Genomic DNA, 18,477 nt, shown 5'->3' with positions numbered 1-18,477 from the left:
GAGCAGTGACCTACAACCTGGGAAACCCAACCTCAACCCGAAGACTGAAGCCCAGACTGCTGCAGGACATTCTTTTATAATTTTTTAATAAATATAAAATTAATTCATAGTCACACTACTTATTATTTACTTATTATTATTATTCATTTTATTTATTCATTATTATTATTTTTTTTCTCTCTTCCCTTTTTCAAATTAACTTTTTTCTTTTTACTATTAGAAGACAATTGTTTGTTTTATTTAAGTGTATCAATATCATTATTTTTTGTTATTAATTTTACTTTCCTCTTTCATTAAGAAGCATTATTCTTATCTATTTATTTTCTTTTCTTTTAATAAGAACATTTTATATAGTTAGGGGTGTCATTTGTATGACTATACCCCCTCATAATCACTGTTAAAAAATATATATAATATAAGTTATATCAACCATGTAAGGCCCATCAGGTATAAAAATAAAAAATGGTTTAGCTATATGAAATATAGTGGTTTACTTTAAATCTAATAAGAAAGTACCTGCATTTAATCTTTACAATATTTATGAATACATAAACCAAACTTACCGAATAATTTATAGCCAGCAGATAATGCGAATTTTATGATTTGATAAACATCTTCGAGTCCTTGAATTTTATATGTCCCAACTAAAAATTATTATTTTACAAAAATATAATTTTTTTTTAACCTATATCATTTAATTTAATCATTGTATTACATACATCCTAAAACAGGCATTTGTATTCCATTATTTAGCGTTATTTTTGTGTCTTTAACTTTCCTAAAGGGTTTCAGCGAATTTCTCGTCCCATCATAGCTCTGTTCATCTACCTCTTCTTCTTCTTCCTCCTACAATAAGAAAATCAATATAACTTGCGCTAATGTATTACTGTCTATTATAACTGTGATCGTACCATTATGATTATAGATTAAATGCTTCAATGATTGTTGTCTGGTCTAAGATGTCTGATGGAAGTTATTTTTAATTCATTTAGAATAGGAGCCTACAAACTAAGACCCGCAAACACTAGCAATCTGGGCCACTACAGTTTATTTAATTATATTAAAACATTAACAATGTAATGAATTACCATATGTTTTTATTCGAAGAACAAATGAAGAAGAAAATAAGTGACTCTCATGATGAAACTTAACATTTTGTCTCCAATTAGCGATTTCTATATCTTTTTTTTCACTTTCAAATGTAACTGTCATCTGTTAACCATAAATTTCCTCTATTCCCCGACCCTGTTGGTACCTTGCATCAGCCTCAATCAACGATCACAAGCCGTTTGGAAGAAATTAAATCATGGAAGATTTATATGGCTCACCAGAAGAATTCCTTTAACTTAGAACTAGAAAATGTTTATCAGTTCTGTTTTTATAAAGTAATTTTTGAATTATTATTTTTTTTTTTCCTCTACGCCACAGGAAGTGGGCTATTACGCCATTTTCCTTCTCGCAGCTCAATACAATTTTATTCGTCCTCTTATTTCATCCGTATCTCGCTCAACATCCATCAGACCAACACACGCCAAAAGATGGTCCCAATTTTTGAATTATTGGAATGTTGACAAACTGCAAAGAAGAAGATATCTCCAGTTTGAAAACCCTTGACAATTATTCAGTTCAGAATGAGTGTTATGGAAGTATAAATCCAATGTTTCAATTTTATTCAAGTGCTGAGATTGATAGTGGCGTATGTAACGTGTTTTTTTAATAATTAGAAATCCTCCTGGAACAATTGGATATGAAAAATAAAGTACAGTGCAATAATTATGAAGACACAAGTCAAAAACACATGATACTCCTCAAGTTCTTTTCGTAGTACCCAATATAAAAGCCGCAGAATCAGTACTGGATTATCCATCTTGACAGAAGCGCTTGTCAAACGGTTTTTATGAAACTTGCTGATTTGAAAGTCTTTGCAAAATACAAAATTGCATTCGATAAACTTTAACCACTAAATTACTATATACCCTTTGTAATGTATTTCAATGTCATCGAATTCTTGTTCCGACTTTTTATGCAGAGTTCTATACTCAAGAAATATTCTTATAAAAATACTCTTTCTATTCAGTATAAATGCAAAAATCATACTTTTAAATGAATTCGAAGTGTTTAAACATAAATTAAATGTTACATGGCTTACCATTCTCCAAAAGTCGTCTAATACAGCCTAGTCAGAAAGTACGCTAATAACAAAATAACATTTGTCCAAGTAAAAAAGAATCAAATGAACAGATGAATTATTTAATTAAATTTAATAGAAACATGAGTTATGAATAAACTGTTACATTTTGTGATGACAAGCGTTGAAAACTGATGAAGTTTTGACGTATACGGGAAGTGTTCGGCAATGGTAACCGTTCCGAAATACAACCTTCCGCCAGAATCGTTTTGAGGATTAAGGTAGGATTAGTCTTTATATAATAAAATCATTAAATGCTTATTAGCCAAATAAAAATATTAATTTTTCCATCTTCATTGAGCTTCAGAAATGTTAAGGAAGCCAGTATCAAATTTCCTGCTCAATTTGGCCCATGGAAGTCCATTGATAAAAAGTAATCGTTTTATGAGTTGTGATCCTACTAAAATTGCTGTAGTAAGTTAAGTTTTACGTCATTTGAAGCCATTATTTAAATTGGAAAATAAATTTATTATAATATATTTGTTTAGGTGTTGTCTGGTTGTGGTGTGTATGATGGAACAGAAATCCATGAAGCTGCTTCAGTCTTGTCCCATTTGACTAGAAATGGTGCTGTTCCCTGTTGTTTTGCACCAGATGCTCCACAGTTGCATGTTATAGATCACTTAAAAGTAAGTTGATTTAAATAATTTAAAAAATCTAAAATTACTATATTAACAGTGAACAATTGTTTAGGGAGAAGAGGATAAGTCACATAAAAGAAACATTCTCAATGAATCTGCTCGAATAGCTAGAGGAAATATTCAGAATCTTTGTAAGTTAATAGAAACTCAGTCCTGTTATGAAGCTGTCATATTTCCTGGTGGATTTGGCGCAGCAAAGAATCTGTGAGTGTTACTCAGTTTGCCAAGTAACTCATTACTTCATACTCCCTTAAAGATCAAATCAAAAAGCCATAAGCTATAAATATTTTGTAAGAGGATTATTATATCTATTCATTCACATCGTCGTAGAATCATTTCATTCATATCGTTTATTTCTAATTCTTATCTTGAAAGTAAATTAATTGCTTATATATAATGAAGGATACAATGTTAAGTAAGGAATTAAAAATAGTTAACTACTTATTTGAGGCTCTCAGTCATAGAATGTGGTAATTGAATGCAAACGTTCACAATGTTAAAATATTATTTTCAAATCGTTCCATTGTACCAGCTGTTGTAGGACCACATTTTACTGTCAGATAACTAGTTGGTATATTCAAAGTAGGTTTTTCCATTCCAAAATCTGTACATTGCATATGCCTCCATTTGATGACAGTCAAAACTGGTTCTTGGAACAAATCAAATCACGACCAAGAGTCTTTTCACAATTTTATACCAAAATTATTCTTTTAAAGATTAAAATTTTCTACAATTTTTTTTATAACTCTATGAATCAGCCCTAGAGATACCAGTGAAGTAAAAAAAAGTTCAATTCTGTATAAATATAAGTTAAATTCTTTTGCCTCATTTATTAAAAGCGAATGTTTTCTTACTTCCTCATTGATGATTACTAATTTACTTACAATATGATTTATAAATCTTGCCTGCCAGTTAGGCATAAGATCTGATGAAGACCTGCAATATGGATCAAAATGTTTGCTTTAAATTAATGTTGTATTAGGTTGTAAAAATTGGTAACTTAATTAAGGAAAAATTTCACTATCTTAAAATAATTGTTAATTATAATGCCTTACTTTAAACCATGAGCCTCTTACCTAATTTATTAATAAAATTATTCTTTTAAAAATAAAAATGTTCTAAAATTTCTTTCAAAAATTTAAGAAATCAGCTCTAAAGAATCACGTGAATCCATAAACTTCTATTCGTAGTACATTTCAGATACCATGATTTACAACCAAATGCTTCATATAGATATATTTATGTGTTCATTGTAAACAATGAACCTTTATGTTTTATGATTCAAGGTCTTACTTATTGGATAGTATATTTCACATGAAGCTTTCTCTTCTGTTGCTCATGTTTATTCATAAATCTAGTGACTAGGCTATGAACTTATTCCCACTTTGTGCTTTGAATTATTTCAGTTTTGTTTAGTAATCAATTATAATCAAAGAAAGGATTTGAAAAGTGACATTTATTGTTTACATACTTATAATCTTTTGTCCAACAAGCCAGTTTCATTTTTTTAATTGTTTTTGTTGCCCTAGATTTGTATTTGAAAAATTATACTAATATTAAAAAAATTTATGAATGTTTGTTATAGCTCAGATTATGCTGTCAACGGTATTCACTTCACTATACAACCGGAGGTTGAACAAATACTGAAAGATTTTCAGTGTGCCAAAAAACCAATTGCGCTATGTTGCATTTCACCCATTCTTGCAGCAAAACTTATATGCAATGTTAACATAACCTTAGGAAGAAGTTGTAAGTATCACTATATTTTATCAATTTTTAAATGTTTATAAAACTATTAATGACTAAACATAAAATTTAAAAAATATCTGTTTTTATTTTAATATCTAACCAAAATATTTTTTTCTTTAATAATTTGATAATTCTCCATTGAAAATAAATTAATCAAAAAATTGTAATTATGTATTATTTAATTTTCTCAATGGATTTTAGAACAAGTTGTTAGTTGAATTAATATTCTACATTTTGTGTACAGGCGCCAATAGGTGGCCACACAGGAGCGCCATTGAGGATGCCAGGAAACTCGGAGCTATCTGTGAAGAAACAGTAATATTCAATTTGAATTATAAGTTTTTTTTTTTTTTTTTTTTTTTTTAATTTATGGTTAATTGAATATTTAATGTTTTAGGATGTGTCGGAATTCGTCTTTGATAAGAAAAACTTGGTCTTTTCGACCCCAGCATTCATGTTTGATGGTTTATTCCATGAGATTGATGATGGCATTGGAGTAATGATTAGATATATGCTTACCCATTTAAAACAGAAATATCCAAATTAAATATGTTGTTAAAAATGTGCATCATGTTAATTTGTTTTAACAAGTTTATTTTTTAAAATTACATGTTCATAGTTTTGTAACAAAGAATTATACCCTCTAATTGAAATATTAAGTCCTCATTCCGAATCATCTTCTTCTTCCTCACTCTCTTGAAGCCTGGAACACAGATCTAGTTTAATGGTATTAATTATTTCACTTTGATCACTGCACTTAGACACTTTACTTGTAGATTCTAATTTCTTTCCTTGTTCTGATTGAATCTTCTTGGCCAATAAATAGGCCTGTAGTGTAGTAAGCTCCTTATGTTCCTGATCTAACTTGATAAAGTACTGCCTTACATTGTCTATTAACATGTCAATGTATTTCTGTTGTTCATTAAGTTGTTTTGCATCTTTAGAATTATGGTAAAAATTCCTTGTTCTTGGTTTTCTTTTGCCGAACATTATTCAAAATGTAACCAAACTTGACAAGACAAAAATAGAACCTAACTTAAGAGACAAACAACAAAACTAAACTAAACTTGACAAGCTTAAGCGTCAGTATAACCTCTCGTATTCTGAGTGTACTGTCAAAAGGTTATAAAATAAAATTGGAGCATAGAGGTAGAAGAATTCAAAAGTGTCTAAAAGGAAATTGTGATAATTTAGAAGTAGACCTAATTGCAGGCTGGATCTACATATTTTCCACTTAATGCGAATCGAAGACTTACTAATGTTTGGTAAACAAAGAAAATAACAAGTGTCGGTATTCATATCTTGTGTGCTCTATCGGCTATTACATTCGATTTTCAATAAAAAAATAAAATAAAGGTAGGTGAAATAAAAATAAACTTAAATATTAGCAAAGTAGGTGCCAGATAGAAGTAGTACTATATAACTTATAAATTCGACTTTCGTTCTACAATTTTATATTAGAAACTTATTAACGCAATTACCCAAACATGTAATGTTTTGATGAACTTATGTTTATGCTGTATTAAATTAACCGCTTAAGTTAATTGTCAAAATTTTAAAACAAACTAATTACTCCAAATCGTTAGAATTTTAAAGTATACAATCTTAAACTAGAGTTATTATTGAAAACAAAGGTTGGGGAAATTCTTTGAATAACTAAAACGCGAATATTTGTCCGTTAGCAGTTCTAAAATAAGGCTAACTTAGCACAAGTACCCTTAGATTTGTCCCTCAATGGGTCGACCACATATTCAGACTAACCTGTGCCAGTTATTCCAAATAACTCATCCACATGCTTGTGCATTCTTGAATTAACCATATTTTGGCAAGTGTGTAGAGGCACCATTAGAGGACAATAATTTGTCAATTTAACCCTTTAGTTGCAAAAGATATATTGTTGGTCAAAGTATTTGCCAAAAGTGCCGTAATTGCAGAACTTATTGCGTATGCCCTCACCTCTCACTCTTTGATAAATATGATGTATAGAATCGTTTCGATTAAGATATATCGCAGTTAGCAAATTTTGTCCATACTCTAGGAACAAGATATATTGTTGAGGGATAAAAGGGTTAAGATAGGAATATCTATGAATGGTAGTGAATAAATTAAGTATTGCTAAGATAATCTTCTAAAGCTCATTGAATGAATCCTCTAGTGGATTGGATTTAGGACTGTTAACATTAAGAAGCAAGAGAAATATAACTGTTTGAAGTTATCTCTGTTTACACCATTTCCCATTATAAATTGTATTTTTCAATGAACGATATTATTGTGAAGATGACTAACTGGATGTCTACATGATTGTATTTAGAGAATTAGTGGTAGAAGATGAATATTACTATTATTATTTTTTACTCTTGAGGGAACATTTAAGAGAAGTTTTCCCACCTACCTCAAGAGAGTTCCTCTGATAGATTAGCCTTTACACTGCAGTATCTATTTGAATCGTCGTCTGTCAAAATTAGTAAAACCAATGACTAATTTAGTGGATCGTTTTATGCGGATGTTCTCTGACTGGTTATCAGTCAATAAATAATAATTATTATTTTAATTAAACAACATTTAAGTACCTTCTATTGTAGATATAAATATTTCTTTTACATAAACAGATTCTCTATATTTTGTTTTACAAAAATTGTAAAATGTATAAATTATAAAATCATTTCGTGAAGTAGCTACTACTGGTACCAACAAGAATTTACAAATCGGATCTAGAATGATATTTTGATCGTCCGCTCTGAAGCGTTAGAGTTATAAAGTGTACATATTTTTAGACTATTATTTATTAAGTTTTACATGTTGAAAAAATAATTAAAACAATACAATATAGAGAAGATAAAAAAAAAAAATGATTTCGCTGTTTTTTTTGTCATAAGTCTTCCTTATACAAGTAATGTGAGGATTCATTTCATGGGACTGCCACCAAATAAATATTGACGGACCCGGGTGGGAATTAAACTCGCAATGTTTGAATTAGACACTAGGACCCTCGTCCTGACGTGTTTGGTCCTCATGTCCACTCACTTCTTTCAAAATATCACAAACCTATTATGAATAGACAAAGATCAGCATATGTGTTGATCCTCATCAATATTGATGAACTATGTGATACCTAAAATTTGAAATTGTTGTATTAGATAAGGTATTTTTTTCTTTGTTTGACAAAAATAATCTGAGTCACTCAGTTTTCTTCTTTGCTTAGTTTATTTAATTACAAAAAAATATTTTTTTTTAACCTAAAATATTCTGAGCTTAAGGTACATGATTTGTTAACTGGCTTATTCTGGAAGGAAGCTTTACTGGCAGTATACCCTTCAAGTCTGCCAAAAAGATTTTACTATTTTCTTTTTGCTCCACACTAGATCATCTATAAAGCAGCCATTAATTCTATTTATTTAGGGAGATGATTAGTTTGATGGCTTATTATGGAAAGAAGCTTTGCAGGCAGAATACTCTCCAAGTTAGCCAGCAAAACTTGTCTTGAAGTCATTTCATCTTGAAATTTCACCTTATTCATAAACATATGAAATAATTGTAGTAATTAATATAAAATGAAATATAATTAAGTAAAAAAAAGAAAATTTAGGAAACCTGCCATGCAGCCTGATAATTGCTTGGTACTTATTAAACTTAATATTCTCTTTGGAAAATAAAGAAATAACCTTTAATGGAAGGTTCAGTAAGGTGTTATGTTCACACGTGGTTGTTGTGTGTTGATGTACGGTTATAATTTCCACTATGTCTAATTTTTTTATTAGAAATCCTAGTAGCAAACCAAATGGCGTTTTAAAACGAAAAGCTAAAAAACCTAAGGTCCACTATGCTAAAAAAGAAAAGAAGAGTATCCTGAAGCCAACAACGCATTTGGATGATGAAGAAATTCCAAGTGATGAAGAAGAGATAAATTTCAATGATCATGGAAAAGAATCAGAGGAGGAAGTTTTAACGGCCCAAGAAAAAAAGTTGCAGCTTGCTCAAAAATATTTAAAAGAAATCGAAGAACAGGAAAAAACGAAATTAGAAAATGATGAAGCATTGAATGAAGTTGTGTTGGATCGGCTTAAAGAAGATGTGCTGGTTGAAGCTGGCAAATTCAAGAAGAAACTATTGGAAAATTTTAATAAGGAAATTAATGAGGAAAATATTAAAGTGTTGAAGTGTAAAGAGCACAAGTTGCCAATTACTGTTGTTATTTTATCATCTGACTGTAAGTATATTTATTCTGGCTCTAAAGATGGTTCTATAGTTAAGTGGACTATTGACGGCTCTAAGGTTAAATGTTTGCCTCCGAGACATAAAGATAAATCTAATGAGAAATTGCACTCATCTTCTATCCTTGCTATTGCTGTTTCTGAAGATGATAAATATTTGGCCTCCTCAGATGAAGGAAGAGTGATTCAAATCTGGGAGGCTGATACTTTCAATCATTATCATAGTTTTCTCGGACATCAAGCCTCTGTTACTGGTTTGGCATTTTGTAAAATAACTCAAAATTTGTACAGCTGTTCGAAGGACAAGACTGTGAAAGTGTGGAGTATGAATGAAAAGGCATATATTGAAACATTGTTTGGTCATCATGATTGCATTACAGGTATAGATGTTTTGTGTAAAGGCAGGGCAGTTACTGCAGGTGGTACTGATAGCACATGTAGGGTTTGGAAGATCGAAGAGGAAACTCAACTCATCTACAATGGAAATTCTAGAAGTATTGATTCAGTTAAAAGACTCGATGATGCTCATTTTGTTTCTTGTAGTGAAGATGGATCATTATGCTTATGGGGAACACTGAAGAAAAAACCTTTAGCAAAGGTAGAATCTGCTCATGGGTTCGACCCGCTGTCAGGTGAGCCTTATTGGATATCAAGTGTAGCTTGTGTACCGAATTCTGAAATTTTTGCCTCTGGATCAAATGATGGCAATGTTAGGTTTTGGAACTGTGCTGATAATTATAGAAATTTTACAGAGTTTTATTCAATTCCCGTTAAAGGGTTCATCAATTCAATGGTTTTTAGTCCTAATAATAATTACCTTGTGTTGGGTGTCGGACAAGAACATAAATTAGGCCGGTGGTCTAAAGTGAAGGAAGCAAAAAACTGTGTTGTCGTTATAAATAATTTGTTGACTACTACTTCATAATTAGCTTTTAAAGCGTTATTGATCATTTTTCCCGATGTATCAGTTTTCGTTGGACTATTTATTTCTAATCAAATCTATTTATGGTATTAACTAAAAATTATTTTAGAAGGTATCATATACCTTCATGTGTTTATTTTAATAATTGTATTGAGATATATTTGTTTTTGTCAAGGACTTACAGGTATGTCCTACATTGTTTTGAAAATTTCTTCAATGCATTCATAATCTTAATTTTTTTTTTTTTATTCTCTTTTTTTTTTTTTTTAATGATTAGTGTAAAACATTTTTGTATTATATAGTTCTTCTGTGTTCAGAGTTGTACATAGAATTTATATTTTGTAAGCAAGCAGTAATTGTTATCCTCCTTTTTATATTAATTCCAAATATTTTTAACAATAACCGAAGAGTGTTTGTATATTATTGTCTTATAAATAATAGATTTAACATTGTATTGAACATGTACCTGAGACAAAAACTACTGTCCAATATATCTGACTCATCTTAATTTTCTGTATGACTACTAGTTATAGGAAGGTTATAGTATTTCAATTTTAGAATATCAGCTCATTCAAATTTATGGACTTTTTTTATTGTAAATATAAATAACTCTTAGCATTGTATATTACAGATATTGATTCTCATAAGATTAAATAATTTATAATTTGTATGTATATATATTTTATAATGTTTGTTGGTTTTTTTATTTTGAATCTAAATGTAAATAATGTAATAAAAATTGTTTTTTATTGTTATTCATCTTTTTATCTCACCTATTTTAGACTGTAGAATTTATTTGATAGTTGAATTTGTGTTTGTATGTGTTTTTGCATTTCTTTTTAATTTTGAACTTGTAAATGGATATATGAAATTTCAATATCAGAAATAATATTAATTATTAATGAACATAATTGCAATTCATTTTTTGTAAATTATTAATTCAGGGAAGATACAATTATTTTATGTGATAATGATTAACCATATGAAATCTATAGGTTAAAAAATTTAAGGTCTAAGGTCACCAGACTACTCATTTAAGACAAACCTCTTTTCAGTACCTTCAGTTGTTTAGTAAACACATTTTTCAAGAATTTATTTTCTCTCTAATTCGATGTGTAAATAATACAATTTTAAACTAAAAATCCCATGTTCGGAAGCATTGTAAGGAAGCTAAGAAGGGTGTTAGGATTTATTAAAGAGAAATATTGTAAGGAAGCTAAAAAAGGTTATATTAAAAAGGTTTTTTTATATCAGGTTTCATTTCACAAATTTTAATATGTACAATAATTATTACATTGCTTCGGATTGAAATTCATTTTTATTTGCTACTTGTTACTTATGGGGAACATGGTACCCATGGGGTAAGGCACATAGCTACTAACTCTAAGGAGCCGAGTTCGAATCCGGCTGGGCATAAAATTGTTTTCTGTTAGACTGTAGCTGTGAGTCAACTCCTGTGGGTTCTGGCGCTCTCCTGGGGTCCACCAGGCGGTCGAGCCCGATTCTGACCAACTCACCTCCTTGCACAACCACTGGCCTAGTAACAGTAGTTCCTTACAAAGTACTGCTACCCTGGCTGACCCTTCATGGGTTGGTTCTTGTGCTACAGATTTTAATTTTTTTTAAACTTATTTCTTATGCTCTGCTATGGTTTATTTTGGTAAAATATAAACTTAAAAGAAAAAACTTAACAGTTTTGAAATAAAGTAAAGTAGAGATCATTATTGATTATTTTTATGGGTATATATACATGTTTATACAGGTTGTTGTTTTTGGATCATTTCCTATTTCAGTTATTAAAGGGTTTTTAATGAAACCTTTAACCAATTGAAGGAAGATTGAAACAAATTATGACTAAATTTGTATATATGTTTTTTTACTGTGTGTATATTTAGTTCTGAATGCATCTTAGTTATTCTTGTATAATATGAATAGTTGTTTACAATCTTTAGGCATTTCTTTTGTAATAATTGCAGGTTTTTAATTTGGTCAAATTAATGAAGCTCGAAGAAGAGATATGAGTTATGTTAAGATAGTCTTTAGAACACCTTTATATAGTATCAATTTATTTTCTGAGATAGTTTTAATTTTTTATTAAAATATGGAGATGTTTTGTATATTATTTCCTCTTAGTTTTATCATTTTAAATTAATTAGCCACTTCAATAACAGTAACTCCTAAATATTTAAATTAATTAGCTTGTTCAATATAAGTTTATCATCTAAAATTACTCCTGATTAGCCTATGGATTTAGCAAAAGGTACATGAGCATCATTTAAAAATATGTTTGAGGGAAGTATAGGTCGTCATTTTGTGAAAATTATGGCTTCTGTTTCAATGGTCAGATGTAATACCCATTTGACTTTGATTTAGTTTTTTAAAGCTTTTAGTTTATTAATTATTGTGTCAGTTTGCTAAGAAGAGGAGTATAACGGTGTATCATCAGTAAACAGAGCTAACATTATTAATATTAACATTTTTGATTTTCAGATTGTCATTTATAAATAGATTGAATAATATTAGACTTAGTAAGATCCTTGAAGGAGACTGGCAATATTAGACTTGGTAAGATCCTTGAAGGAGACTGGCAATATTAGACTTGGTAAGATCCTTGAAGGAGACTGGCAATATTAGACTTAGTAAGATCCTTGAAGGAGACTGGCAATATTAGACTTGGTAAGATCCTTGAAGGAGACTGGCAATGGTATTGTAAGTAGTGGATGTTATATTATTGGCTGAAGATATAGTATTATTTTTGAAGCTCATGTATTTATTTTTAAATAAACGACTTACTGATTATCTTTTTCTGTCACTAGTAGCAAAACCTTACCACTTTCTCGCAAGTAATACCATGAGAGCATGAATTTCTATTAAATATTTTATTTACTTCTGTCATTCTAGGATGAATCCTGGAAAATTATAAAATAAATTTTAGTTATTGAATTTAATAATAAAATTCATTTTAAAAATAGGTTTTTTAAAAAAACTGTCTGGGATGGAAATTATTAAAAGTAAGTTAGAGACGACTTATTACAAGATTAAGGGCTGTATTGCCAGGCAGCCAACCATTCAGGGCAAGGTGCAATAAATAAAGTTCAAGGACTTGGGTTAATTTTTAATTGAATAGATTTAAAAAAAAAAAGTTTCGGGATGGACTCCACCTCACCAATTGTGTCTGTAAACTCTACCTCAAATGTTAAAAATTAATTTGATTTTTTTTACTATATTCCTCTAAATTTGTATTATTTTATGTAATTTTAATATATTAAAGTTCCATTTAAAAAGCTATTTGAATTTGTTTTTATTTATTCGAAAACATAATGCATAATGAATTGTCTCAAAAAAGACCAGTCGAGGTAGTCCTTAACTGGCAGTGTATATATTTGTTTTTTTTTCAATCATTTTTATCATTATTCTTTTTCATAAATATTTGTCATTATTTTTTTTTAAATATCAATTTTATTTATAGTTCTCATATCTATCTTGCATTGCCCTGAAGATGACCGTAATATTTAGACCAAATATCTATTTTTAAATAAAAATCCCCTTGTATTTTGTATTAATTAATTTTTAAATTTCAAATTGACTGATATTTAATCCTCAAAGTCCAGTATGAATTTTTAATGCAGTAAACAACTTTAATTATTAAACTTTTTTTTCCCCCATGTTTATAAATTAAGTTGAAAACTGAAAGTAATATTATAAATTTTATTTACATAAAAACAATCTGTTATTTCAATGACAGGTCATTTTTTTTCTTCAATAAATTTATGTTGTTAAGAAAAAAGAGATAAAGAAAGTAAGAATGGGACCTGATCATTTAGCTAAGACATTTCATTAAGAATTTGTTATCAATTTTCAAGAGGGATCAGGTGCAACTGTGATTAGATTAGTTAGTCTCACCGGCATAATGGGAGTATATCTTCTTATACTCTTAATCTTTGGTATTAATTATTTTAAAATATATATAAACCTTTGTTATAAGTACCAAATAATTTCAAGTATTGAATAATTTATCAAAAAATGTTAAAATGATTCTAGTTGTAAATGTTAAGTCAAGCATTGAATAATTTAGCAAAAATTTTATTATGATTTTAGTTGTAAATGTGAAGTCGAGTGATGATTGCTCTACCAGTGATGATTGTGATATGATCGGAGCTGTTTGTGAACAAAAATCATGTGTTTGTCCATCTGGGTATGTTGCAAACAGTCTTCATACGCAGTGCCTGATAGGTATGACAGTTTTTGTTTTGATAACCCATTTCATCAAATATATTTTATCCTCCTTGGAGGATTCCAAAAACAAAGACTCAAGTTTATCATTGTTTTCCAATTCAGGACAGAAAAAGACTAGATAACATAAACACAAACCTTAGACAAAATGTCTCATTTCTCATACATTCATTTGAGTATGTCTTGAGGTGTGTGTTTTGATCACGTGTGAGGCATTCTGTTTTTTTTTTATCTTGTCTTTTTCTTTCCTGATGATGTTTACGTTAGAGTTGATTTGGTATATAAGACTTTAGGCTTGCTTTTTGAAATATAAAAAAATATACTTTTTGAGTTCTTGTTCTCTTATATTAACTTAATTAATATATTTTGAAATTTTCTTTGTTTAATATATTCAATGTGATACTCATTTCTCACTTAGATTTTTTCATATAAATCTGCCTTGTTTACTTCGAATAGAGTTGACTTCTAAGAATATAAGACGTTGGTATTATTAACTCATTTTAGGAAAAATTTGAAATTATGTCTTGTTTCTCCAAAGGTGCGATATGATGATGACATTTAGTACATGAACTTTCAGGTGTTAGGGTCACCAAAACCTTATTAATGGTTCACAAGCAAAATGTTTTCTTTACCATTTCACCAAAGTATTTCTTTATGAAAATTATTGTTTTTACAGCCGCTGAAGGATATGGGACTGCTTGTTTGGATAACATTCAGTGTTCCACAAGTTTGAAGAGTGGAGGAATATGTTTAAACAATACTTGTGTTTGCGCAGATGGCTATCATTATTTCCTTGGAAAATGTTGGAAGTCAGCAGGTATTATCTTAAAATATATTACTTTTACTTTGTATTTTTTAGACTATTTTAGACAAAAAAAAATTATTCGTACCAAGTATGATGAAGTTATAAAATAATATTATACTAATTCAATAAAGTTGTCTCAGGTCTTTAGATATTATACAGGAACCTTAATCCCATCATTACCGAAACTGGAGGCTTAGTTTTTCAATTCTTTACTTGTATAATGTTATATGTGAGTTATAAAGTTTATTTTATTGAGCTAATTTTCAATAAAATTGGTTTTTAATGTACCTATGTATACCTCAACATAATTTGTTTGTATAATTCTATGTTAGTATACATTATTTAAAGGATACTTAATTCTAACTGTATGCAATAAATATAGATTTTATTAATGTACCAAATATTTTAATTATTATGAATGATCTAATTTAAAAGACATAATTTCAATAAATAAATAAATTTTTGTTTTTAGGCCTTGGAGAACCATGTAAGCATGATCAAAACTGCTTTGTTAGTTATGATTTTGAAGCATCCATTTGCAATGATAAAAAGATCTGTGAATGTTCCCCAGGTTATTATCAAAGGGAATACAGTTCTTGCAGACGGAAAAGTTATAGTGAGTTTTCTATTATTCACATTGTTTTTCTTACTTTGCAATTTAAATTGTAGTTTAATACAGAAATTTGAAAAATACTGTAAAATTACTTTTCATGGTCACAAAACAAAATAATTAAATTTCCGTTTTTCAGGTTATTGCAAAAAAAAAAAATATATATGTGTTATTCAAAATCCTTTCATTTTACAATAATTCAATTGTCACCTAATTACAAAGTTCAACTTCATCAAACTAATTATGAAACTTTTGTTTCATTAGATCCTGGTGATTCCTGTGGGATACATTTGGATTGTCAGTTCAAAAATGCTTTTTGCACAACAGATAGAAAATGCAGTAAAAATCAAACTTCTGTGAGTTATAAAGCCGAAACTATAACATTATTAGCTGCATCTACACAATCCAACTCTCTAATGTCACCAAAAGGTAATAAATATTACTTTTTGATATTCTCATAATATTTTTTACAAAATAACTCGTGCGCGAGAATTATTAGACAGCATGGATTCTCAAACAAGAAGCAATTTTCAAGTTCCACTTGAATGAAATGGTTTTCAAGACTTCCTATACATTCATCTTGGCTATAATACAGCCTCAAGGAACATTTCTTTCTGATAGACTAAGTGAATTAATTATATTGAAATGTTAGAGCTGTTCTTCTTGCTGCTGAAACTATTATTCTCATTGCTGAGGCTGTACCAGAGCAACATTCTTAGATTAAAATACATCTTTACTTTATTTTCATGCATTTCTTGGGAAAGAAGTTTTATCTGTATTCAGGTCTGAGTTGAATGCATACTACAATTATTTCAATTTATTTTTTACTGTGCCAGAACAGGCTGTAGGGTACTTAAAAATATTCGAGAGTACACTGTTGTTGCTTCATAAAATTTTGTTATGGATTCAGGGAATCCAGACAGTGCAAATTTGATTTGTGACTCAATGGTGAAATGATATGATCCCATCCTCCTAGATAGGTAAATTATCCAAGTGCTAATAGAAATAATTTTTCTTACCTCAACTACAATGAGCTTTTGTTTAAGTTTGTCATCCACATTTTATTAATTTTCACTGAATATACAGAACACATTTTTTTTTTTTTTGTTTTTTGATATACTTTTTCCAACTTTCAGTATTTCAATTTTAAAATAACTACTAAAAAGTCTGAAACTGAAATTTTAAATTTCAACTAGTCATAAAAACGTCAGGCAGAAGAATGAAATGCTGGAAGTATATTGGGAATGCAATCTATAAATAATAAAAATTAACTGTTTCTGTAACTAGAGGAAGCTTATTCTAAAGATATGGGAAATTAGGTTCAAGCATTAGAAGTAATGCAACAAAAATCAAAATTGTGGAATTTAGCCCAAACAGAGTAAAACACGAAATATGAAATTATAATTAGAATGCTTTTTCCATGATTCAAATTTTGTTGAGGTTTGGCTGGATTTAAAACTAGGGAACAAAAGATTCAGTTGCATGAAAATTTGGTGTGTAGATATAACAGTTCCTGTCAATTTTTACCAGCTTTGTAATGTTATAACCAACCAATCTTTGTTCGTTTTATTATTAGATTTAAAAAAATAATAAATGCAATCTGATTTAGTCCATAAAATCTAAACAGCAGATGTATATAGTTATCTTTGGATAATTATTACTTATTTGAACAAAAATAATTATTCGTAAATTATGAGTTGACAACTGAAACAATATATACTTTAAATGACTCTTCAGTTTAGCCAAATTTAAGTACACATATATCAATTGATGTACGTAAATATAATACTGCATGTATTGATTTGTAATTTATTCTATATTATTGTAAGTATAAAAAAAAAGTTAGTATTTTTTTTAATATTAGATTTTTGGTGATAATTATTTTAATAAGGAAAACTATAGTGTATATAGTGAGCTTTATTTTATAATTTCATGGTATCCATGGTAATATTTATTCTTTCGAGAAAAATGAACCTATCATCATAGTTCTGCTCATCATTCTAAACCCTAACATTTTGAAAATCGGAGGCAAGAACTGATCCATAGTAAAATCCATGATAATATTGATTTTTGATCAATTTATTGATGTAATAGCAATATTTTGGAGTGAATAAAGTTTAGAATCAAATTAGATTTGTGACAAAGAAGAAAATAAACCTATTTGAATCTTCCTTATTTTCTATAGCCATTTAACTTTGTCTTGAGTTGTACTCAGAACAAGTACAATGAGAATTAGTTACCTACTGTTAAATGCAATCCACTTTTGATATTGAAAATTAACATAATCCTTATGTTTTTACAGAAAGCAAAATAGTTTATTAGGACTATAAATAAAAATATTTTAATAATTTTATTGTTAATAACCTTCAGCTTAGCATTATTAGTAAATACGATCTTAAGTTTTTGTAATTTATAATGTATTTTATAGTTGGAGATAACTGCACTTCATCTAACGAATGCCCTAAAAATGCTGAATGTAATCAAAGAAAGGCTTGTGCTTGTAAACTAGGATTTTATTCACAAAATAATAATTGCTATCCAGGTAACCTCACAATAATTTTATTATTTACTTAAGTAACTTACCATCAATAATTATTACATAATAATTAAATAAAATTATTATACAATTAAAATATTTTAAAAAAGATTTCCATTCCCCCTCTCTCTCTCAACATAATATTTATTTAAATTTTAATTTATTAGTTACTAATAATACCTACCCCCACAAATTTTAAATAATTGTTAAAATTATTAAAAATTCAAACACAAATTTTTTATTAATATAGCCCAGAAATGAACTACACAGTATCCCTAATACTTAATCATATATTTTCAATAGATATAACTTTAAAATAGAAATGTAGAAGGGCTCTACAGTTGCCACAATATTTAATCATAAATTGTATGTAGATATAACTTCCAAATGGTCATAGATCAGAGTCTCTACAGTAGGTTCAATATTAGGCCCTTTTGAGGCCCAGAGAATTAAAGCATCAAACTTTGACTGCTTTATTAGAGCATAAAAACCGACTTGTTTAGGACCTGGTTAAAAAAAAGTACTTTTAGTATCCATAAGAGAAACCTGCTGACAGGTTTTAATATATAAACTATGTTCAGT

At 28.8% G+C, this 18,477-nt stretch overlaps 5 protein-coding genes across 11 annotated transcripts in view; 3 read left to right on the top strand and 2 right to left on the bottom strand.

Annotated features, from left to right (window-relative positions):
- Positions 1-2,281, bottom strand: part of LOC106685040 (glyoxal reductase) — an 11,006-nt gene extending 8,725 nt beyond the window's left edge. For 2 of the 4 annotated variants that reach the window (XM_014427509.2, XM_067048562.1), the window contains exons 1-3: positions 2,150-2,281; positions 720-846; positions 564-644 (exon numbers count right to left, since the gene is read on the bottom strand). In XM_014427509.2, the coding sequence (XP_014282995.1) occupies positions 564-644; positions 720-846; positions 2,150-2,152 (211 nt within the window). In that variant the 5' untranslated portion in view covers positions 2,153-2,281. Of the gene's footprint in view, positions 1-563; positions 645-719; positions 847-911; positions 1,061-2,149 lie in introns of those variants that run through there. The other 2 variants (XM_014427510.2, XM_067048561.1) reach the window with 2 other exon arrangements.
- Positions 2,269-5,186, top strand: LOC106685041 (glutamine amidotransferase-like class 1 domain-containing protein 3, mitochondrial). Of its 2 annotated transcripts, none has more exons than XM_014427513.3 (7): positions 2,269-2,409; positions 2,496-2,602; positions 2,677-2,817; positions 2,882-3,033; positions 4,415-4,578; positions 4,823-4,893; positions 4,976-5,186. In XM_014427513.3, exons 2-7 carry the CDS (start codon positions 2,498-2,500, stop codon positions 5,123-5,125), a joined length of 783 nt encoding a protein of 260 aa, XP_014282999.1. In that variant the 5' UTR covers positions 2,269-2,409; positions 2,496-2,497; the 3' UTR covers positions 5,126-5,186. The 2 variants fall into 2 exon arrangements, with proteins under 2 accessions (XP_014282999.1, XP_014282998.1); XM_014427512.2 differs by having other exon boundaries at positions 2,276-2,409; positions 2,490-2,602.
- Positions 5,187-8,249: 3,063 nt separating this feature from the next.
- U3-55K (U3 small nuclear riboprotein factor 55K) lies at positions 8,250-10,410 on the top strand. Its single transcript, XM_014427516.3, has one exon. It carries the CDS (start codon positions 8,317-8,319, stop codon positions 9,712-9,714), a length of 1,398 nt encoding a protein of 465 aa, XP_014283002.1. The 5' UTR covers positions 8,250-8,316; the 3' UTR covers positions 9,715-10,410.
- Positions 10,411-12,082: 1,672 nt separating this feature from the next.
- LOC106685034 (uncharacterized) overlaps positions 12,083-18,477 on the bottom strand; it is a 23,884-nt gene continuing 17,489 nt past the window's right edge. The window contains exon 3 of the mRNA XM_014427496.3: positions 12,083-12,620. Coding sequence (XP_014282982.1) covers positions 12,609-12,620 — 12 coding nt within the window. The 3' untranslated portion in view covers positions 12,083-12,608. The remainder of the gene's footprint in view (positions 12,621-18,477) is intronic.
- Positions 13,526-18,477, top strand: part of LOC106685030 (cell death abnormality protein 1) — an 85,665-nt gene continuing 80,713 nt past the window's right edge. For all 3 annotated transcript variants that reach the window (XM_067048557.1, XM_014427489.2, XM_067048558.1), the window contains exons 1-6: positions 13,526-13,655; positions 13,810-13,944; positions 14,621-14,761; positions 15,222-15,365; positions 15,624-15,788; positions 17,788-17,901. In XM_067048557.1, the coding sequence (XP_066904658.1) occupies positions 13,622-13,655; positions 13,810-13,944; positions 14,621-14,761; positions 15,222-15,365; positions 15,624-15,788; positions 17,788-17,901 (733 nt within the window). In that variant the 5' untranslated portion in view covers positions 13,526-13,621. The remainder of the gene's footprint in view (positions 13,656-13,809; positions 13,945-14,620; positions 14,762-15,221; positions 15,366-15,623; positions 15,789-17,787; positions 17,902-18,477) is intronic.

This window comes from Halyomorpha halys, unplaced genomic scaffold (assembly GCF_000696795.3).
Source record: "Halyomorpha halys isolate HHAL.00 unplaced genomic scaffold, Hhal_1.1 Scaffold652.1, whole genome shotgun sequence".
Taxonomy (NCBI): Eukaryota; Metazoa; Arthropoda; class Insecta; order Hemiptera; family Pentatomidae; genus Halyomorpha; species Halyomorpha halys.
Note: the sequence above shows the minus strand (reverse complement) of the source record. Positions and strands in the feature narration are given on the sequence as shown.